At 33.7% G+C, this 25,043-nt stretch overlaps 1 protein-coding gene across 2 annotated transcripts in view; it reads left to right on the top strand.

The window, feature by feature from the left end:
* The first annotated feature begins 14,584 nt into the window (after nt 1–14,584).
* Nucleotides 14,585–25,043, top strand: part of LOC145269308 (nephrocystin-4-like) — a 380,704-nt gene continuing 370,245 nt past the window's right edge. For both annotated transcript variants that reach the window (XM_080125012.1, XM_080125026.1), the window contains exon 1: nt 14,585–14,729. In XM_080125012.1, coding sequence (XP_079981138.1) covers nt 14,604–14,729 — 126 coding nt within the window. In that variant the 5' untranslated portion in view covers nt 14,585–14,603. The remainder of the gene's footprint in view (nt 14,730–25,043) is intronic.

Genomic DNA, 25,043 nt, shown 5'->3' on the forward strand with positions numbered 1-25,043 from the left:
TGGTGAATTTGAGAGAATTTTGTTTGCTTACATTTGATGTGATTTATATAAATTGTTTGAATTGTTTTTATGTTATACTAACAAAGGGGATGGCAGAGAATGTAATTTACTAAAAACATGGTATCATGGTGAATATTTTTATATATGGCATAATTACATTGGCACACCAGTTCCCGGAAGATCACCAAAGTTAAGCAACATTGAGCCTGGTCAATACTAAAATGGGTGATCATTTTGGACTTCCAAGTGCTATATGCGCTCTCCGTTTATCTCAGCATAGTTTCCAGTCATCCTGGACTTCTCTTTGCTATTGGACACAAGCAGTTCCAATTTAGGAGAGGTGTGGTTGGTGACTGCACATGTCTTGCCTCACAATTACACGTGCAGCTGTCTTTACAGGAAGTATCCATTGTCTTTTGAGATTGAACGGAAGCATTGATTGATGGTGAATATTCCCTCTCCTAAGTAGTTATGACAACAAAACAATAGACTGCCGTCCTCCCAAAAATGGCTAATTATTGAATTAATGTATGCTACACTGCCTCCTAGAAGTAAGGAGGTAATACCTGGGAGCATTGCCCCATAAAAGAAGGTAATAAATGTGAGTATTGTGTGATGGCATATACTACACTACTCCCTTCCAAAAACAAGAAGGTAGACACGCATCATTTGGATTCTTTGGAGAACTATTCACATCTTGAACGATATGAGGATATGACAGAGTTAAATTTTCAAGTGAGAGAAACTAAGATTTCCAATCAGTCTCTGCGTTGAAAGCATATGAACGGGACACATTAATGATGGAGAGAACTGCAGCAAATGTTACTGATGTCTTTTATGACAGAGACATTAAAAGAGGCTTGCAAAAGTGCATTGAAAATGCTGGTGACTATGTAGAAAAATAAATTCTAGAGCACAAAATTGTAGCGAATGGTTATTGATGTCTGTCCATTTGAGCATCACTCATTGTGTTAGAAAGAAAGTAATTTGAAAAAGTAAACAGTCAGAAAATAATTTAGTCTCTCTCTCTCTCTCTCTCTCTCCTTAAGTCTATTCTCTTCAATAAAACCTTGAATAAAACTCGGCAAATGTTTTCCTTGTGTCTTTCTTGCATGAGAAGTTTTATTTGTTTAGTTAAATAGAGGAGACGATCACGGGCACACATGAAGAAAAGTAGTGACGATGCAGAGAAAAAAAAAAGCCCTCGCATTTATGTACAGTCTTTTATCTTATTTGGTTTATTAACTGCTCCTTGATGAAAACATAAGTTGTTTATAAAATTATTGAAAATTAAAGAGACTTAAAGGTGTTTGTGAGTATTTGCAGTTTACCATGTACATTGTATTTCAATAATTTTATAGAGATTAGAACATTAGTTTAAAAAAATTAGTTTGATTAAAAAAATTTAATGACCAAACGATACTATCATGATTAATAAAACTTTCAAAATACTATTTCAAAGATAAATAAGATAAAGATAAAAGAAAAAGATATAAAAATAAAAAGCAAATAAAAACAAAAGAAAAAGACTATTAACGCTGGGTAGATACCCATTTCTATCTGTATAAAGTTAAGTATGTTTATGAGTTTGTATGTACAGAATTCACTCCTGAACTAACCGATCATTATGTACACAACTGCTAGAGCTATATTTAATTTAGTTTTATGTCAATAAATATGAAAATTAAAGAGACCTAAAGGTGTTTGTGGATATTTGCAGTTTACTGTATATATACAGTATTTAAATTTCTTATTCTGTATCAAAATTAAATAAGCACACTGCGTTTTGAATATAGTTAGAATAGATGCAAGAATCTGACATTTATTACCATTGGTATAATATAAAATAGATATTTCTGGGAAAATGTCTTTTAATAAATTTTGTTAATGTCAACAGTGGACTTCTTTTTTTAATTACACTTTCACTCCAAACAAGGCACGTTGCCACTTTGATGTAGGAGGTACTATCAGAGACCTATGCTACAGGGGTACTATGTGGAGAGTTGGGCAGCAAGATGTCGGTTCACAGTACACTTGAACTTCTGCATATCAGTACAGTTGGGGAAGCAAGGACCCGGAGGGGAATTCCAAAGTCTAGCAGTTCTGGAAGAGAAACTACTGGAGTAGAAAGTTCTCTTACATCTAGGGATCTCTATTGTGTAGGGGTGTGATTTAGCTGCATGTCGGGGGTTTTTGGGGGGTATTTACGTCGAGGGGCGTACAAAGGCGTGTAGTTCCTCTGAGCATTCACCATTAAAATACTTGTAGAACAGGCAGAGGGATGCAGGATGCAACATTTCGTCGATGGAATAGAGGCTGAAGCTTAGATGACAGTTCAGGACCTGTCAGGTTGGCAAGCATGTCGTGTGTTTGATTAGTGTTGCTGACGTTGTAAAAAAAAAAAAAAAAAAAAAAAAAAAAAAAAAAAAAAAAATTGATAATCCTGAGGGACCATCTGCATGAGCTCTGTGCAGAAGTTTGACTTCCTTAACACGACAATAAATAACAGTTCTAACGCAAGAAGTTGTCATGATTCGAAAGGTGACATGAACACCAGCAACAATGAAATGACACTAACAACACGAACTGACAATCTGGATGTGCAAAATTCTTATCCAATTCGCTCCACAGAAACATGTTCACTTAGGAATGTTGACAACCTTCACGTGGTCCCTTCCATAAGTAGCCGATATCCTGCTATCTTAACAGGAAGATATTGCGAAACGGATGCCAACAAAGTCATCATGAATGATGCTCAACAACAACTCCAGCAACATCTCTGATCTCAATACTTTCTTCTTTGCTTTTTCTTTATGGAAATTTTCTAGAGACAGAGCATTAAGCCACTTGATGTACGGAGCTAATGACTGTTATGTTGTGGCCTTTGGCTATGATCATAGCATAGTATTTGTGTTATTTTGTGACGGGCAGTGCCGAGGGTCAGAATGATTATTATGATTGTTAAATTCTTTACGTTAAAAAGATAATCAGGAAAAGGTTTAAAAAAAAATAAATCAGATTGACACGTACAGACACTCCATATACAAAGAAAAGTAACCGTCCTTATAATTCTAACCACTGGACAATATACAAGCACAGAAACATATATAGCTTATGTACACTAGACACTCGTAGACAAAGTTATATAAACCTAACAATACAAGACAAGAATGAAAGATAATTATCACAAAGACGAGCGATCTTTTTTTTTTTTTTTTACACAGTGATCACCACTTATCAAGGCCCGGAAGCCACTCAGGGATAAGGGTTATTGCAAGTACATTACGTTAGTGTGGAGATTTGATGAAGTGTTTACTTAAGGGGGCGGTTCATTAGGAATTTGTTAACGTTGGACTTGAAAACATCCAAGTTGTAGTCCGGTGGGAAGCAGGCAGACGGAACAGAGTTCCACAAGCGTGCAGTTCTAAGAAAGAAGCTTTGTTCATGGAATCCACGTTTTGATTTACCTATTGTACACTAGACACTCATAGACAAAGTTATATAAACCCAACAATACAAGACAAGAATGAAAGATAATTATCACAAAGACGAGCAATCTCTGTTGACCTTAGGCTTGAAAAGACCAAGGCTGTAGGTAGAAAGAAAACAGTGGACAGGAAGAGAGTTCCACAACCGTTCTTGGAAAGAAGCTACTGGAATAAGATGTATTATGAGATATCAAAACAGTGCATTGATTTTTATACTTTTTTTACAAAGGAGTTGCCACATATCAAGGCGTGGAAGCCACTCAAAGATAAGGGTTAATAAGTGTACAGTGGTCAAGGGGAACATGTTGTAGTAACCGTTAGTAGTGGAAATTTGGTAAATTGGATTACATAAGGGGATGGCTCATCAAGAACTTGTTCACATTGGACTTGAAAACAACCATATTGTAGTCAGTTGGAAAGCAGAAAAACAGATGAGAGTTCCACAGGTGTGCAGTTCTAAGAAAGAAGCTTTGTTCATGGAATCTATGTTTAGGTTTAGGCACAGATAAAGAGTGGGGGAAATTATTGATAATGGTTTCAGCTAGATAAGTCTATTTTGTGAAAGTCAGGTTAGGGGGTACCCAGATGAGCACTTTGCATAAACATAACGATAAAACAGGTACAGGTTGGCAACGTCTCTTCTGTTGGAAAGAAGTTGCAGGGAAGAGAAAAGGCATCCCCCACTAAGCTACAAAGTCTATTTTGAACTCTGTCAAGGCAGAATAAGCCGCTTCTAGCAGCTTATCCTACCCAAATGTGGCAACAGTTCTCCATCTTTGGATGTACTTGGTTCTTATATAGGTAGAGAATTACATCAGCAGTGAGATCTACTGGAGTGGTAGAACGATCCTACCATTTTTCCAGCAGCTTACATGTTCCATCTCAGATCAGGAATAAAAGGTCAGACCTAGAAGCTTATCAAAACATGGAGCCTTTCCAAGACCAGAGCCATTCATTTTGATTGATGCCAGACAAGGATTAGAGCATTGATGATGGAAAAATAGAAGCTTGATTTTAGGTGCATTAAAATTAACCAGCCATGTCTTTCTCCATTACACCACGTGGTCAAGATCAGAGGAGAGAGAATCAGAAAGAACTTGGTCATTTACAGCCTTTGAAGTGTTGCCATAGATGCTAGTGTCGTTAGCATTACAATAACAACTAGCATTCTTCTGTTTCAACAATTTTCACATCTTTAACGGCACTGTTTGGATAATACAATTTGATTTTTATACATTTTATTACAATAACAAAAAGTTACCAACACTCACCTGACAACAAATTATACCAAGACTAAACCTTTGTAACATCTTAATCTTTATTTAGGGGCAGAAAGCTTGAGTTATTTGAAAGTGGTACCTGGTGAAGAATTTATGATACAACACACACCAGTTCTTTGTAAACTAGCAGTTAGCACTCGGCCTTGCCCAGTCGTAAAATAAGCTTAAATACATTTTAATTCATGCAGATATCATATTTATTATTACAGAGCCAATTCTCTATATGAAAAAAACATTTTACCGGATTGATGTAATCAAAGATTTGCCGGATATCCAATCAAACTAAAGAAAAACTGTGTAAATATGTATATATTGCATTGTTACCAGCTTCCTTGGATTTATTACAATACATGTTGGATCATTTTACCTGCAGAATACAAAGAGATTCCATTACAGTATTTAGCATACACTTTCGATTTGAAGTTCAATATCTTTTTTTTTGCTGCATCAATACACAATTTCCCTTATTCTATGTAGCTAAAATGATTTAAAGACTTTAAAAACGTTTAATTTAATTTTCTATGTGTATTACCTATAGCAAATCAGGTCCAAACCTTTTATAATATTTGCTAATATTTTCCTCCGAGGAGATGTATAAACATCGAAAACTCATGGGTTAAGGAATATATTTTACTATATTTTATTCTTTGTCTTGCATACAATAAAATTTCTATATTTGAAATTTAACTTTTTCAAATCACAAATTTTAAATTCCTAAATTATGATATATACATATATATATATATGTATATATATATATATATCTGTAGAAATATTCATTCACTTATATTTCCTTTTTATATATACCAATCCTTATTTAAGAAGCTCAATATAATTACAGAGCATATAATGAATGAATGATAAAAGTCTATATTCCAAATTTCATTATGTTGACCATCTTACAATTTATTCCTTTATTTCAGTTGACACTTACAATTCTTGACAGCATCTGTTCCGTAGCACAAAATCAATCACTTAACTATTATATCAATCAGTAAATCTATTTTGCCCTTAACTCATCAGAAGAAATAGCAGCAATCGATCCACCAAAAGGAAATAAAATGTGTTTGGACATAATAATTAATTTTGTCATTTATTCATTATATTACTGATTTCAAAAGTAAAAAAAATAAAATGACTTGGATACCATCAGCTAGAATCAAAATCAAAACCAAAACATTTGCATTTGAGTTAGCCTGCCAGATAAATAAGAAAGTTATAACATTAAACCACCTTTAACTATAATTAGTTTTACGCATGTGTAAACTAATACAGATATTTTGGCAAGTTGAAATGAACATTGTTGTACGTGTTATTCATCCATCCAAACAAAGATGCATGATTATTATTTTCTATTAATTCCAGTGTTATGTGATCAGTAGTTTAAGAGCTTATCAGTTAAATATTTACACAGACACATATATATATAAATATTTACACAGACACACACATATACATAGATTTCACACCAAAGAAAGCTCATAAGGTAAAGAGTAAGTACAAAAAAAAGATGTAGGAGTTGAAATGTGATACTATTGATGTCCACTCCTCTCCTAGCCCAAGTGTTAGGAAACAGAGGAGAAAAAGAAATATAACAAAAGAAGAAGAAATAGGTTTATTGGGAGAAACCAAGGAATAGGAAATGGGGTTGGTGGAAAGACAATGGATAGGAAGTTTACCACCACACACAAAAGAGAGATGGGGTGGGATTGGTGGTTAAGGTGGGACAAAGAAGGTCAATATGTTTTAGAGTTATTTTTGGGAATGTTAGCGGGTTTTACAATGGCTGGGAGTGGTTTGCGATGATCAATGACTGAGTTGAGTTGTCAGGTGGACACAGTTATGAGCCTGGACACAATCAAAAACAGATTGTGGCTTGAACTAGCTCGTGAGAGATTTGCGAGATCGAAATGAGTTGATATCAGCTGACAAACTCTGCTTCGACAGGAAAACTACAATATGGATGTTAGCATGTAGAAAGTAATTTCCCACAATGGTGTCATACACACACACACTTACATGTAGCAACTAATATTTACAAAAAAGTGCTAGAGTCTGTGTTTTCTTTTGTTTAATATTTGTGAACTAGTGCGCACCCTCTCAGCAGTCGGCAGTGTTAAATACGACAATGCAGCCAGAGGAGAAGGAAGAGAAAAAATGCAAGGTATACAACATTCGAGTTGCTGATCATTGTCGGCAGGATAACACGTGGTCTCACAGAATGAAGAACATGTGAAACACTAGTTTAGAGACCAAGTGAGGAAGCTTTTGGTTACCAGATCCACTTCCGGTGACACAGAAGAACAGCAGAAAGGTATACTGTTGGAGGTGACAGACCAGGTTTGTGGATGAACGGAAGGGGCCCCCAAGGCATACGGTGACATAGTGGTGATATATTTATCTCTCTCTTATTGCAATGTTAGATTTGGGTCGGACATTGAGATTTAAAAAATCAGCACCTTAAAAGAGGAGCACTCTGGCCTGCAAAAAATGGTTGGACAGTCTCGTTAGCATTCCCAATTACAGGCAACTCAGGTAATTAGAAATACACTTACCTCTTCTCAAAGAGAGAAGGCAAAGCCTAGAAGAGTGAATCTCTTAGAACTGCACAAAATTGCAATCAACAGGGAAAATTTCATTTTTTTTTTTTTTTACAAAGAGGTTACCACTTATCAAGGCCTGGAGGCTACTTTAGGATAAGGGTTAATGGGTATACATTAGTCAATGTGATTATAGCATAGCAATCATAAGTAGTGGAAATTTTGTAAATTGGATTACTTAGGGGACGGTTCATCAAGAACTTGTTTACGTTGGACTTGACGACAATCAAATTGTAGTCAACTGGAAAGCAGGCAATTGTGTGTTATTTCTTTTCTCTTTTGATATGCTTATAACTTTCTTGCCTGATGCCAGCAGAATGATTTATCAACCCATTTAAGAGAAATATGCTTAAAAAACATCAGAGAACTATCTTTGTGTAAAGAAATACTTCGGGTTTATGATACTACATCCATTTAGTGGGTCAGTCAGACGACTAATCACATGTTTTTTATGAACTCTTACCATCTTCGGTATTTTTGTGACACTTTGAGACACTTTTAAGCACTCGTAAGTGTCATATCTCAAACTTAGTAGGTCTCACTGAAAGACCATTTCATCACTTGAATGGGACACCATCAAATATCTCGGTATCAAGATCTTCAGTAACCAGCCCCTCAAAGTAGCACATTGTGTCCCCTCTTTCCAGACTGAGCCTGGTCTCTCCAATCACATTAAGTGGGGAGGATCTGTCTGCTTGTATGACAGACTGGGAAGTTTTCATGATTTTAGCACCAAGGTGTTGAATATCGAATCATATTCCTTGTGATTCCACTGTCCATAATGATTCATTACAGAAAGTGATTTGAGAACATGTCAATGTAGGGGGATCATTCAGTTTTTACCTGCCGTGAGGTTTTCATGTTTTCTTCTTCTATGTATAAATCACTTAATGTCTTAGGACAAGTGAACTCCTCCTCATCAAGGATGTGAAGGATCTGGAAAGCCTTGGTCGGATATTGACGATCTGATTTAGGAAAGTAGGTGTATAATGTAGTCATTACATGTCAACACTCGGAACCCATATGTTGTATGCAGGCAGTCGCAAGAAAACAAAAGCAAGGAAAGAATTTGACTCATTTTTTTCCAGTTGAAACAGCAGACATTTATTTACAGGTACTTACAGAATAACGCCTTGTCTCTTGTTCAAAACTCTTTCATATTTCAATGTGCTTAACAAGATACTGCCATGTCGAACTCGTAATACTCTGTCTTTGTCCGGCCATGTTTAGGACACGTCTTTCCCCCATCACTCTCGAGTCACATGTGTAACACAGCTATTTCTGTCCTTCTCATGCCATGTTCTTCTTTTTTTTATAATCTTTTTCTTTCCTTCTTCCTCACTGTGACATCACCTCTCACACAGCTTGGTCATTCGCATGTGTTGGTTGTTGTACAGCTGCTTAATTAAATTAAGAAAAGTAACATGAGTCTGGCATCTTCAACATTTTTCCAGAACTGATTTTCAGTTGAAAAAAGGCCCGCAACTCGCGCGAGTTAATATTTGAATTCAAATAATAAGAATGTGTAGCAGCCGACACCCGCTACTACAGGCAGACTACTCTTCACAACTTCGAGATTTGAAATCCACTTCTCCCTGGCTTGTCCAATCACAGGCCAGCTCTCAGTCACATGACCGAGTATATAAAAGGCGAAATCACAAACCTTTAATTCTCTTTCTCGCTGGTCTGCCTAACAGCAAACGTCGATGGGGGAAGGGGGGGCCCAGGCTGAACGTGAGTACCACGAGATACGAGATAGCTATGGCTTTTTCAAACTCCCATTTGTTTCCACGTGCGGTACCCAAACGAACATTCTTTATTACGCTAAAGAACATACATTGATACAACGCACACTCACGCACGACAACACATCAACACACTGAGTACAAAACAAACTTCTCTTCAAACTACTACTTGCTTCCACGTGCCGTACGCAAACGAACATTCTTTGTCATGCTAAAGAACTGTCCTTGACAATACCACTCACACACACCAAAGACAACATGTCAACACACTGAAGTCTTTGTCCTTTCTTTCTCTTTTGCCCCGGCGACTACTAGCTATAAACATGTGCACGCACGAACACTGAACTAGTCTCTTCTTCAATCAGCCGGCATGATATTAAATCTATCCTGAAACACATTGAACACTTTTCTCTCTCTTTTAATGAAGTCTCTTACTAATGCGTTTCTCTCTTCTACCAAAGCTACTAACGAAAATGACAAATAAAGTTTGTTTATTAATATAGAATGAAACTTCATTTCGTTGTCATCTCATTTCTATAAATGGCTGTTTTAAGACGATGTATTGAACTAATCAACCAATGAGGAGATACGATTCAATTGGTGTAATTTCTCACATGCCAAAAATAATTCTACCATTAGAAAGCACTCAAAAGTAAAATCCCCAAACCAGCATGAACACCAACTCTAAAACAGATAACCATCAACCCTAAAGAGCTTGCATTTCCAAAATTCACACTGATTGATTAAATGATATAGGAGTGAATCCTATACATGCAAATACATAAACCCATACCTAATTTTATAACTTTATATATAGATTTAGATGTAGATTCTAAAACTTTTAGTACATGAGAATTTGAATCATCAACGATTATTATCAGGAAATTTATCTGGTTGATTTATTTATGAAGAAATTAAAACGCATTATGGTGGATTTAATTCGGCAATTAAATGTATATTTTTTGAAATAGGATTTTTGAAAAGTTTATTTTAGTACCTCGCCCTATTGCATTTTAAAATCAATAAATAGTCGATTAATCTATATATCTATAAAAGTGAAATTGTGTATGTGTACATGTGTGTGTGTGTGTGTGTATCTATGTGTGTGTGTGTATCTATGTGTGTACATTTCCCAACTAAACTACTCTATCAATATTCTACAGACTCGAGATTTGACATAAGGAGTATTGAGATTTGGGAAAATCTATAGAATAAGAGACAACAAAATAGAGTTCCATTCTATATTAATAAACAACTTTATTTGTTATTTTCGTTAGTAGTGTTAGTAGAAGAGGAATGAGTTAGTATGAGGAAGTGTCCTTGAGTAAAGATAGATTTAATATATTTCCGGCTTGTTGAGGAGAGAACAGTTCTGTTTACACATGTTTATAGCTAGTAGTCGTCTGTATGAAGGAAGCCAGTTATAGGAGAAAGAAAGGAGCAAGGTATTCTGTGTTTACATGTTGTCATGAGTGTGTGTGTGTGTGTGTGTGTTTCGGTGTGTCAGTGTATCGATGAGAGCAATTCTGTAACATGATAAAGAATGTTCGTTTGGGTACCGCACGTGGAAACAAATGGGAGTTAGAAGGTCACCATGTTATGATTGTTGTACTCACGTTTGGCCTGGGGGCCAAAACCCCAGACTAATGTTTGCTGCCAGCTGAAGCAGTAAGGAGTAAGAGAGTTAAGAGTTTCAGATTTCACCTTTTATACACTCGGTCACGTGATTGAGAGCTGGCTTGTAATTGGACAAGCCAGGGAGAAAATGGATTTCAAATCTCGAGTTGTGAGAATTAGCTTCTGCCTGTGATTGTAGCAAGTTTTGGCTACTACAGATACCCCTTTGTTGGAATGGTTTTCGGGAGAAAACCAAAAATGTTTATTGAAATAAAAGAAAGGTTCTTTTATGTGTGCTACTTGGAATTTAGAAAATTTAAAGCAGTGAGGATTTTGTAATATGTTCGTTCATGACAGCTGCTTGTAAAATCCGTTTTTTGTGTCAACATGAGGCTTGATTCTTGTGACTGTGTTCAAATTTGTTTTGTAGAATTGAACATAATTTATTTAAAGTTGAACGATTCAAGTGGAATTTGAAGTCGTTAAGTTGCTCATTTCTAGACATCGGTGACAAATTGTTTTGTTGGCAAGTTTACTTTGGTGGAGGGTGTGAAAAAATAAATGTTTCTACTGTGTTCTGTGAAGAGTGTTTTGGATGGCTAGTCGCCAGTAACGCATTTTTATTGGACTTGACTGTTCAGTAAACAGTTATTTTTTTTTCTGTGGAAAAAAATCGTTGCTTTTCAGTGAAAACAAATTTTTTTTTTGAGATTATTTTACGAGGGGAGTGTTTCTTGTAGCATGTATGGAGTTGACCCATGTTTTTGTTATTGTTGTAATATGCACGGTGCACGTAAAAGGCAGGGAGTTAGTAAGAGAAAAAGGTAGCATGAAAAACAGCTTAAGTCCAGGCCAGATATTAGAATTTTACGTACACTAAGAAAGTGTTAACATTTTTTTAAGCTGGTGTTTTTATATGTAGCCGTTGTGATAGAAAATATGCTTTTTCTCTGTTTTGTTCGTTTCCAGGAAACGTATCCGGTTGAAACGTTTTATTTTTTTTCCGTGAAAATGTGGGAAGTATTTTTAGTGAAATGTATTTCCGCTAAAATGTTTTTAGCTTTGTTTATGTGAAATGTGTCTTCAAAAATGTTTCAGCTTTTTTAGTTTATCGTGTTCGACGAGAATGTTTTGTTTTTCTTCTCGGTGCAAAGAACATTCGGTGATAGTGTTCTAGTGGCTTCTCACTAATAAATAAGTGACGTTTGAAGATGTTTTCGTTTGTAAGTGTAAAGTGGAAGTTTTTGTATTTTTTTATGCTCCTTTGTTTTTTTCATGACGAGTATGCGGTCAAAATGAGTTTTTGAAAAGAAAGAATCCTGTAGCGAAGTGGAGTGATAGTGATACTGAAAGTTTGCTGTTTTTAAGAAAATAACAAACAAAGCCAAAGGCTACATATTCGGGAGTCACCAAATATATAGAATAAGAGACAACAAAATGGAGTTTCATTCTATATTAATAAACAACTTTATTTGTCATTTTCGTTAGTAGTGTTAGTACAAGAGGAATGAGTTAGATTGAGAAAGTGTTCTTGAGTAAAGAAAGATTTAATATATTGCCGGCTTGTTGAGGAGAGAACAGTTCCGTTTACACATGTTTATAGCTAGTAGTCGTCGGTACAGAGGAAGCTGGTTACAGGAGAAAGAAAGGAGCAAGGTATTCAGTGTGTTTACATGTTGTCATGGGTGTGTGGTGTGTGTTGGTGTATCGACGAGATTGTAGCAAGTTCCGGCTGCTACAAATCTTTATAATTGGTTTTCGGGCAGAAATTTGGCTGTCAAGGAGTCAAAGTTCAACGATTTGACTTTTGAGAACTCTATCAAACTCCTTTACCACTTTTGCGTTTAAACACTCGAAATTTTAGATGTAGGTTACTTGGATATGGATCAAACTTTTTAATTTGATTTGATCCCAAAATGATAAATGTTAGGGGTAAAAATTTGGGTCAAAGTTTAAAAAAATTTGACCTGTGCGGTCACTACCAAATTACTCAGTGAATTTTTAGTCTAAACATTTGAAATTTTACATAAAGTGTATTCAGACAAAGGGCAAGCTTTTTAATCGGTTTTTGGCTGAAAATTTAGCTACCAAGGGGTCCAAAGATTTGACCTTTGCAGTCTCTAGCAAACTATTAAGCCAATTTTGGGTTTAAACATGTGAAAGTTTACATTAAGAGTATTCAGACAAAAGCCAAGTACGCCCAAGGATGGAATACTGTTGCCATATCTGGGCAGGAACTGCTAAAAACAGCCTATCTTGCCTTGACAGAGTACGAAATAGACTTCATGGCTTAGTGGGGGATGCCCTTTTCTCTTCCCTGCAACCTCTTTCCCACAGAAGAGACGTTGCGAGCCTATCTTTGTTTTATCATTATTTCCATGGCAGGTGCTCGTCTGACCTCCAATCTCTAGTCCCCCCTCACCAATCTTTTATGAAAAACACCCGTCTTGCTGAAACCATTGTCAAAAATTTTCCCCTCTTTATCTGTGCCTAAATCAAAACGTAGATTCCATGAACAAAGCTTCTTTCTTAGAACTGCACACCTGTGGAACTCTGTTCCGTCTGCCTGCTTCCCACCTGACTACAACCTGGATGTCTTCAAGTCCAACGTTAACAAATTCCTGATGAACCGCCCCCTTAAGTAGACACTTTTATTAAATCCCCACACTAACGTACTGTACATGCAATAACCCTTATCCCTGAGTGGCTTCCGGTCCTTGATAAGTGGTGATTACCCTGTAAAAAAAAAAAAAACAAAACAAAAAAGACATGCAGCAAGCCTTTTAATCAGTCTGGTGGGCGAAAATTTAGCTGCCAAGAGGTCAAAGTTGAAAGAGCTGATATTTGCAGACTCTACCAAACTCCTCCGCCAATTTTTGGTCTAAACACTTGAAATTTTGAGATGTAGGTCATGAGTCAAACTGGGTTTGTATTACTGTACACATAGATTCGAAAAAGTTGTCAAAAAACAAATATATAACAAATAAATGTTATCAAAGGCAAGATAAGTTACTTTTCTACCAAACTGGATATGATTTCCGTGTTTTTATTCAATTTAACATGTTTATTCAGCTCGAAAAGCATACAGTGTTTACCGATGTATTGGAAAATTCAAAATGGCGGCCGACTCTCTCTTTAACACGGTCAGTTTGGAAAAAGGTGTAATAAATAATAAACTAGACAAAATACTGTTAGAAAATCGCTCAATATATGTTACCGTGACATAACTTGACATATATTCGGTGGTTTTTAATAGTATTTTGTCTAGTTTATTATTTATAACACCTTTTCCCGAACTGACCGTGTTAAAGAGAGAGTCGGCCGCCATTTTGAATTTTCCAATACATCGGTAAACACTGTATGCTTTTCGAGCTGAATAAACATGTTAAATTGAATAAAAACACGAAAATTATATCCAGTTTGATAGAAAAGTAATTTATCTGGCTTTTGATAACATTTATTTGTTATATATTTGTTTTTTGACAACTTTTTCGAATCTATGTGTACAGTAATACAAACCCTAAAGAGCATTTAAAACTACTTAAAAACACTAATAAATGATTCAGGTAGGTTGCAAAGTAACTTTTATAGCTGCTGTTAATATTTCTTTGTTGTATATTTTATTTTTTGACCACTTTTTCGAATCAATGTGTACAGTAATACAAACCCGACATCACAAATGATAATAAATCGAGTGTCAGGGAATTTAAACACTCGATCTCTAATTGAACTTTTGGTTCTCTGCGTGTTACTGTACATTTTTCGAAGTTAGAACGACTTTACTAACTGAGCAACGCCTGTACCGCCGGCTGCCATGGTAGCAACAAAACGGAACCGGAAGTCGAGGAATAGTTTACATCACGTGACAAAAATATGGCGACATGTGAACCTGTGTGGGAACCTAAATGGGTGTTATTACCCCCATTAGAAAGAACGTCCGTCGCTCCTGAGCTTTCCACCACGTTTCAAATTACAATTAAATCCGTGGAAGGTTTAAATGTAAGTAAATTTATCATTTTACGGAAAGTTCCGTTGTAAACTGTGTTTCGTTTGTCAACCACGAGAAAAGTTTTTAATTTCTCGCAAGTTACAACTTGTTACAAAACGAACTTGTTGAACAATACTTCTTTTTGTTATTGATGCAGAATACGGATCGTGCTATTTTTTGTTTTAGATAAGATTTCCCTAGTTAATTCAATTTTTACGGCATCCTTTGTTTATTGCATTGTGATAGGCATTTATTAAAATAGCCGGGTTTGTATTACTATACACATAAATTCGAAAAAGTTGTCAAAAATCAAATATATAACAAATAAAGGTAAATGTTTACTTTAACTACAACAGAACACCGACTAATAAAATTTGGTTTTAAGAGGTGCTTCTGCAGTTTAATTTACCGTTTTTCCGTAAGATACGCGCTGACATACAACACCGAGCAGAAAAACTGTTTAATTTTTCACAAAAATTCTGTTTACATGGGGGGGGGGGGTTAAGAATAGCATAAATGATGGCGGTGAGTTGGCACAAAATAGTGCGAGGGTTCAGGGGTTAATACCATGCAAACGGTAAATTTGCGACGGGTTTGAATGTCAGATTCGTTGTTAGCGACCCCGAAAACCCGCAAAAAAAAAAAAAAAAAAAAGCAAAAACAAATTTTATTGGTCGGTGTTCTGTTGTAGTAAAAGTAAACATTTACCCAAATGAATGTTATAAAAATAGGCACCGCCAAAAATGGCCGCAAAATCAAGTTGTTGTTCACGTTCGTAGACATTTTGTAAACATTGTTTTTTAAAAATAAAAAATAATACTTCTATTATGTTTTAAACGACTTTAATAGTTTATTTTGGAAGTATATTTCATAAAGAAAATTGACAACCCACTTTAAAAACAGAAATTACGAGTTTTATATATTTTATTCGCAGTTTTTTGTTGACTCTTCTGGCGGCCATGTTGTAAGCCCTAACGGTATTTTTGGAGATTACCGAATTGTGGGTTCATAAATGCTGTAAGATATTTTATGTCGCTTGTTTTTGATCCAAGACAGTGGCAAAAAAGTAACATAATGATTACAATAAAGCATACCTCTAAAATTTGACACAAATTTTATTTGTTCTTCGTTGCAAAAAAGGAAATGCCTGATTTGTCTCAGAATAGAGCTGGTAGCAAACTCGAAAGGTAATAGTTCTTTTATTTTTATCAAGAACTGGTATCTGGTTACAGCACTGTTTGAAGATAGGATTAATTACAGCTATTTGAAGGGGGTTGGTATGATGCTTTCTGATGAAAAGATTCAATTCTCGACTTGAGTGGACATTACGGAAGTTCATAATTAATGTCCATTTGAAGGAAAAGTCATTAATGACAGGTCGATAATTCTGACCTTAAAAAAGTCTCTGGGAGACGTATATAATAATAACTTAGCTTAATTATTTAGGTTTTAAAATAAAGTCTCAAAGAGACAAAAAGAGGCATCCAAATGCCTCATATCCTGAAAGAGTCGAGTTCCATCCTTCTAGTTCAGCTACCTATTTGGAACTACCTGTAAAGAGAAAAAGGTATTCAAGCCCCACCTAGCTCATCGCTGGTGGTTAAAACATCGACCAATTTGATTGGTCTAAACAAAGCCAGTGGGTGGCCAAATCAGCCAATGAGGGGCTGTTATGTTTAAGAGGTAACAATTAAAAATATAACCGACATGAAATATGATTTTAGGAAAATGATATTTTCCCTTATTTACAACAATAACAAAATAAACGAAAAGGTTGTACACAAATATTTACAACAATAACAAAATAAACGAAAAGGTTGTACACAAATATTTACAACAATAACAAAATAAACGAAAAGGTTGTACACAAATATTTACAACAATAACAAAATAAACGAAAAGGTTGTACACAAATATTTACAACAATAACAAAATAAACGAAAAGGTTGTACACAAATATTTACAACAATAACAAAATAAACGAAAAGGTTGTACACAAATATTTACAACAATAACAAAATAAACGAAAAGGTTGTACACAAATATTTACAACAATAACAAAATAAACGAAAAGGTTGTACACAAATATTTACAACAATAACAAAATAAACGAAAAGGTTGTACACAAATATTTACAACAATAACAAAATAAACGAAAAGGTTGTACACAAATATTTACAACAATAACAAAATAAACGAAAAGGTTGTACACAAATATTTACAACAATAACAAAATAAACGAAAAAGTTGTACACAAATATTTACAACAATAACAAAATAAACGAAAAGGTTGTACACAAATATTTACAACAATAACAAAATAAACGAAAAGGTTGTACACAAATATTTACAACAAAAACAAAATAAACGAAAAGGTCGTACACAAATATTTACAACAACAACAAAATAAACGAAAAGGTTGTACACAAATATTTACAACAACAACAAAATAAACGAAAAGGTTGTACACAAATATTTACAACAATAACAAAATAAACGAAAAGGTTGTACACAAATATTTACAACAATAACAAAATAAACGAAAAGGTTGTACACAAATATTTACAACAATAACAAAATAAACAAAAACAATAAAAATGTTTGTTAACAAAAGATACAGTTGTTTAGAATTACTACTATCAAAGCTAAAAATATAATGATGCCTTGGTGAAACTCAGGTAAAAAAAACAGGATGAGGAAGTGAAGGTTACGAGTGAGAAGGAAGGGTAGTAAAAATTAAGAACGGCCAGCAGGCAAGACTTCGAGTGACTATTCACTCTATTAATAACGAAATCCAATGACAATGAGATTCCTTTTTTGTTTTTCTTTTAAATGTTTAGTTAATGAGAAAATTTCAAAAATCTATTTACTACTGGTCCAGAAGGCATTTTCTGCAGACTTTCCATGAGTTGAGGGAATGTATTTTCCTTTTTTTTTTTGTTTTGGATTCTTTCGGCTGGACTTATCCACGAATCAGTACCAGAGTTACCTTATCAGTTTTGAGCTGATAACTGATCTGCTTCCTTTTCTACCTCTATTTATATGGCACTACAACCCATTGTAGATTATTTTAAAACCCTCTAGGACCTTCTAGATCATTCTAAAATTTCTATGAATATACTCTGGCTTTTAAACTATTTCGTGAATAAAAACGTTTGGGATTTGATTATTAGAACTGCCTAGAATACTTTAGAACACATTTTAAATTGTTTTATTGATTTTTTTTTATTATTATTTTATAAAAATGCTCCCTCGTAACAGGGACTTGCTTATAATTGTAGAATTTCTGAAAATGCAGAATACCTTTCATTCGAGATTCTTTTTGTCTCAATTTAATTTAAACTTTTGTAAAATATTGAAAGGAAAAACAAAAGTAAATAAAAAAAACAAACGATGAACAATTATGAAAGCAACAATAATACATTGTGTTTTCCTTCTCAGCATTTATTCTTCGGAAATCTTGGCATCCTGTACCTTATGCAGAAGATTTAATGTCAGACCAGTACTGCCTCCCAACCTGCGTGCGGAATTTGAGGTTCCTTTTAAGAACACAGGTATGGACTTCACCGGACACTTCTGGATTAAAGGAGGAACCTCACAGAAAAAGATTTATTTACTCCTCTTTACATGCCTAAGTGTCCAAGCAATACATATGGAAGTAGATATGAGCATTTTGTCCTCCTTTCAGGCATTGGTTCGATTTACAAACCTCTTTGGGGTTCCTTCCGTCTTGTATTGCAACAATGCTAAGACATTCCTGGGCAGTGGCAAATTGTTCAGTCGTCTTTTTGTATACTATGAAATATCAAGAGAAATTTGGTTATCTCAAACTCAAGAACATTCCACTCTTTTCTCCCTGGTTTGGAGGAGCTTGGGAGAAACACATCCAGACAATAAAGACTTGCCTCTACAAGATTGTTGGCAGAGGCAGTGTGAGCTACTTTACTCTTCTGACTATCATATCTGATATCGAGAGAACAATAAACAATCGTCCCTTGACTTACCGTGAAGCAACAAACAGAATTGGAGGTTATTACTCTTAATATGTTCATGAGATCCAATAAAAACCCCGGATTACAATTGCACTTAGAGGGTGATCCATCATCTTCTGGTCTTCCAAGCAGGAGAAGATTAATTGAATCCATGGAGCCAAGAAACGTTTGGTTGAAAGAGTTTCAAAAGGTCTGATATCAATAATATCTCCTGAGTCTTAGAAAAAGGTCTCTTGGACGCTCCCAAGTGCCATTTAGAAATCGGCTTTAGGTTAATAATGTAGTTATTGCGAAGAGTTCTCTTAAACAGACCTTTTTAGATACTGGGAACTTTAGTGGAATTGTTTAAGGGGGATGATGGTGTTGTCAGATCCGCTCACATCAAACAGGTTGATGGTCCTGTATGAGTTCATTCACTGAAACATCTTTATCTTTTGGAATTGTCCATCACACCTAACCTTAATAGTGAGACTGAAAGGGTTTGCCCCATTTCTTCTGAGAATCTTGCTGATTATAGTAATCTACTAGAGATGAGGATGAAATTTGGCTCTGCCCAGCATGCAACTCTCCTTAGGGAAATCTAGATATGATTGGTTGTGACCTCTACAATGAGTGGTACCACTTTGAATGTATGTGTATGACTGAGCCTCTACCTGAGAGGCAGAAGTGGTATTGTCCTGGATATGCATCTCAAAAAAGGCATTGAGGTAGGCTCAACTTACTTCCTGTATGAACTTGTTGGTCCTGGGTAAGACCTCAAACTACATTTGACAGTGGAGTTTTACCTAGGGGACAGAATGAGGATAACCTGAACCACTGTTGCCGTCAAGCAGTTTATGGCAAGGCCTATCACCTGTTTGTCCCCCCCCCCTACCAGGATTACGGTGTAAATTTAAATTAATGGTTTCCTTATTTTTCTCTTTTTTTTTTGTTGTTGTTCTTGTTCTTGGGAGTGTGTCGTTTCTGGGTGTGTAGTGGTCAGAACAGGGTCATTTTCCTTTTTTGCAGACTAAGCCAAGTAACTGTCCAGACCATATTTTTATGTCTCATACCAGAAGGAAGTAATTTGCATATGTTGGTTACAGGTTACTTAAAAGCATTACTTTTTTCTGGAGCGGGGCATTCGAGAAGTTCTTATGAATTTGATGCTATTAAGATTTTTTTCTTGCCATGGCTACCTTTAATTATTTGACTCCTGACAGAGTTAGTCATGATTCAGGAATATTTTGCAATTTATTACACCTGACCCTACTCTGATCTACCGATAACTCCATAGCGTCGAAGAATTTTCAAGTTAAGAAATAAGTGGAGAAGAATACATTAACATACCTCATGGCTGCATAGGGAGCCGCCTTGCTGGAGTGGAAAGAAAAGGCAGTCTTCTCGGTTCAAATTCAGCGATAAAAGAAAATATATGAAAACGAGGCTATGACGAGGTCATGTGACTCTCCAAAGTCTCAAAGGGAGGTTACGGTATAAAAAGAGTGAAGATTGTAACCCCAATTTTTCTTACTTTCAAAGCAATGTTTACTCCAAATGGGCAAAATAAAAAAAGAAAATTAACAGAAAGGCTTAAAAAGAAAAACTTGCAGAAAAGAGGAAACAAAAACGAGATTCAAGCTTGGAAAACCGATGACGACTGAATGCATTCTTTCCTCAAAAGCCGTCCCATCCGAAGACAGGACACATTGAATAAAAGCATTTTTGTTTTAATTGGTGGTCTATATTAGCCCGAGTGGTTTCTGGTTACGGTTTACAGAATAGACCAGAAATAGCATAGCTGTCGCCGAACAGTCAATTAGTACCAACATTGACTGAAACCATTTATTAACTATTTTGGTAAATTTGTAGATTAACACCCCCAGTTACTCCTCTTAAAGATAAGATTTTACCTTTTTAGGTGATGACATGTGAACAAACTCCAACATCTGGCTGGTGGAAAGAACAACATCAAAAAAGCAATTATTTTAGAATTTAGAATGGGGAATCAGTTTCTTAGGTGCTTGTCCAGAAAATCAAATTTTATGGTTAAACAATGAGCAACGGTCTAGTGACACCATCTTCAAAATATATTGAAGTAACAAGGCAGATAACTCCAAATAATTCAAATTATGGTACTTATGCAAAATCCTACATTATTGACGAAATATTATGGGCAGGTTACATAAACTGTAGAAATGAACAAAACTTTTGTTCTGTTTCTTCTTTTCTGAAAACACTGAAACAGAACTATTTTTTGTTATGAAGAAAGTACAATGCAAACTTAATGGAAAATTTAAGAAACTTTATGTGTGGGTAGTAGGGTTGGGGTGGTTCTAGACAAGCGCCGTTTCTTTAAATGATCCCATTTTCCAACCATTCTAACTTTTTATGGTGGTTAACTAATAATTTAGTACTAATTCCGAATAGACTATCATAGATTTACAGTTATGATGTAATTAGTACTGATTACAAGCAGAGAATACCCAAGCAGTTTCAGCTTTTACCAAGTCTCTGATTACAGATGATACAAATAAAAAAAACGTGCAATTACATGACAATTTTTCAATCAAATAGAAAGTTCAAGTGTGATACTATGAAGATGACCTATGGTCACTAAGTGCTGAGAGGAAGGTGGGGGGCAATAGACAAAGAGATAGAAAATGGCATAGAATAAACGAAGAAAGAGGAAGTAACAAAGAAATCTGCAGGTATTTTTGGATTGAGCCTTTAGATTTGACAATGACTATAGAAACCTACGGAACAATGCAAGAGAACCAATGACACTTTACGGGGGGTATCAATGAGACGCTTAGAGAGGGAAGGGCAGCTTCTTGGTAGCCGGGGTGGGGGATTTGAGATAGCGACGGAGGGACAGTTGACAGCTAGCAGCTGTTTGTGGTGCATGGGGAGTTGAGATCGGGAGCCGTTAATGACGGATGGACAGTTTTTAGAGGCGAACGTGACATCGAAATTAGGAGACACACACTCACAAGCCCGGACCATCAAATATATGTGAAGTATTGCCATTGTTTTTCCCGTTTGTTTTATTATTTCTATGCTTGTGGACCCATATGTGTTCCCATTGATAGTTGCCAGCGAGAAAATGACGATCTGGTAATGAGAAGTTAAATGAAAAATCCACGTTGGTGGTCGGTGGTCTGTCGGGGGCCCACACATGCTGTCACACAAGTGTATTACCTTTACATGTCTTATATTTCACAATATTGCTTATTCATTACATTTATTTGTATTTTTATATTACTTATTCTTTTCTATTTTTATATTACTTATTCTTTATTATTTTTATATTACTTATTCTTTACTATTTTTATATTACTTATTCTTTACTATTTTTATATTACTTATTCTTTTCTATTTATATATTACTTATTCTTTTCTATTTTTATATTACTTATTCTTTACTATTTTTATATTACTTATTCTTTACTATTTATATATTACTTATTCTTTTCTATTTTTATATTACTTATTCTTTACTATTTTTATATTACTTATTCTTTTCTATTTTTATATTACTTATTCTTTACTATTTATATATTACTTATTCTTTTCTATTTTTATATTACTTAATCTTTACTATTTTTATATTACTTATTCTTTACTATTTATATATTACTTATTCTTTTCTATTTTTATATTACTTATTCTTTACTATTTTTATATTACTTATTCTTTTCTATTTTTATATTACTTATTCTTTACTATTTTTATATTACTTATTCTTTTCTATTTTTATATTACTTATTCTTTTCTATTTTTATATTACTTATTCTTTTCTATTTTTATATTACTTATTCTTTTCTATTTTTATATTACTTATTCTTTTCTATTTTTATATTACTTATTCTTTACTATTTTTATATTACTTATTCTTTACTATTTTTATATTACTTATTCTTTTCTATTTTTATATTACTTATTCTTTACTATTTATATATTACTTATTCTTTACTATTTTTATATTACTTATTCTTTATTATTTTTATATTACTTATTCTTTACCATTTTTATATTACGTATTCTTTATTATTTTTATATTACTTGTTCTTTATTATTTTTATATTACTTATTCTTTTCTATTTTTATATTACTTATTCTTTTCTATTTTTATATTACTTATTCTTTACTATTTTTATATTACTTATTCTTTACTATTTTTATATTACTTATTCTTTACTATTTTTATATTACTTATTCTTTTCTATTTTTATATTACTTATTCTTTACTATTTTTATATTACTTATTCTTTACTATTTTTATATTACTTATTCTTTATTATTTTTATATTACTTATTCTTTATTATTTTTATATTACTTATTCTTTATTATTTTTATATTACTTATTCTTTACTAATTTTTTATTACTTATTCTTTATTATTTTTATATTACGTATTCTTTATTATTTTTATATTACTTATTCTTTTCTATTTTTACATTACTTATTCTTTACTATTTTTATATTACTTATTCTTTACTATTTTTATATTACTTATTCTTTTCTATTTTTATATTACTTATTCTTTACTATTTTTATATTACGTACACTTTATTATTTGTATATTACTTATTCTTTATTATTTTTATATTACTTATTCTTTACTATTTTTATATTACTTATTCTTTACTATTTTTATATTACTTATTCTTTACTATTTTTATATTACTTATTCTTTACTATTTTTATATTACTTATTCTTTACTATTTTTATATTACTTATTCTTTATTATTTTTATATTACTTATTCTTTATTATTTTTATATTACTTAATCTTTATTATTTTATATTACTTATTCTTTATTATTTTTATATTACTTATTCTTTACTAATTTTTTATTACTTATTCTTTATTATTTTTATATTACGTATTCTGTTTTTATTTTTATATTCCTTATTCTTTATTATTTTTATATTCCTTATTCTTTATTATTTTTATATTACTTATTCTTTATTATTTTTATATTAATTATTCTTTATTATTTTTATATTACTTATTCTTAATTATTTTTATATTACTTATTCTTAATTATTTTTATATTACTTATTCTTTATTTTTACATTACTTATTCTTTACTATTTTTACATTACTTATTCTTTACTATTTTTATATTACTTATTCTTTACTATTTTTATATTACTTATTCTTTACTATTTTTATATTACTTATTCTTAATTATTTTTTATATTACTTATTCTTTATTATTTTTATATTACTTATTCTTTACTATTTTTACATTACTTATTCTTTACTATTTTTATATTACTTATTCTTTATTATTTTTATATTACTTATTCTTTACTATTTTTACATTACTTATTCTTTATTATTTTTATATTACTTATTCTTTATTATTTTTATATTACTTATTCTTTATTATTTGTATATTACTTATTCTTTATTATTTGTATATTACTTATTCTTTATTATTTTTACATTACTTATTCTTTATTATTTTTACATTACTTATTCTTTACTATTTTTATATTACTTATTCTTTACTATTTTTATATTACTTATTCTTTACTATTTAAATATAGATGAACCTTGCATTTTTGCATGCAGCTATTTTACCTTCTGGAGAAGATTGCATAAGTTTTTGCACATATAAAAAGCCTTTGTTGTATGGGGGTCAAAAGGTGAAGGTACTGATCGACTTTACAACTAAAAACGTAAACACAAGGCAAAGAAGTAATAACAATAGCAAAGAGATGACGAACACATGATCAATTAAAGATGGTAGAATCATGTTTTATTTATGAAGAAAAAATGAATTGCGACCATTTGGAGTGAGAACAGGTGTCTCACCAGGTTTAAATTCATGTGTCACTGAGGTAGGATAACATGCCTCAGGTTGGTCCGGGTCGTTTAGACTGGAGCTGATGTTGGAAACAAGTAGTCAGATGTCGATGAGGTACTGAAGTGGTGGTTGGATGTTGACGGGCACTGGAGCTGTTAGCTGGATGTTGACGCGCACTGGAGCTGTTAGCTGGATGTCGACGGGCACTGGAGCGAGTAGCTGGACATCGACGGGCACTGGAGCGAGTAGTTGGACGTCGACAGGCACTGGAGCAGGTAGCTGGATGTCGACGGGCACTGGAGCAGGTAGCTGGACGTCGACGGGCACTGGAGCAGGTAGCTGGACGTTGACGGGCACTGGATCAGGGATCTGGACGTCGATGGGCACTGGATCAGGGAACTGGACGTCGACGGGCACTGGAGCAGGGAGCTGGACGTCGACGGGCACTGGAGCAGGGAGCTGGACGTCGACGGGCACTGGAGCAGGGAGTTGGACGTCGACGGGCACTGGAGCAGGGAGCTAGAGACTGCAG

This window comes from Euprymna scolopes, chromosome 4 (assembly GCF_053919585.1).
Source record: "Euprymna scolopes isolate OS-2025 chromosome 4, ASM5391958v1, whole genome shotgun sequence".
Classification (NCBI taxonomy): Eukaryota; Metazoa; Mollusca; class Cephalopoda; order Sepiida; family Sepiolidae; genus Euprymna; species Euprymna scolopes.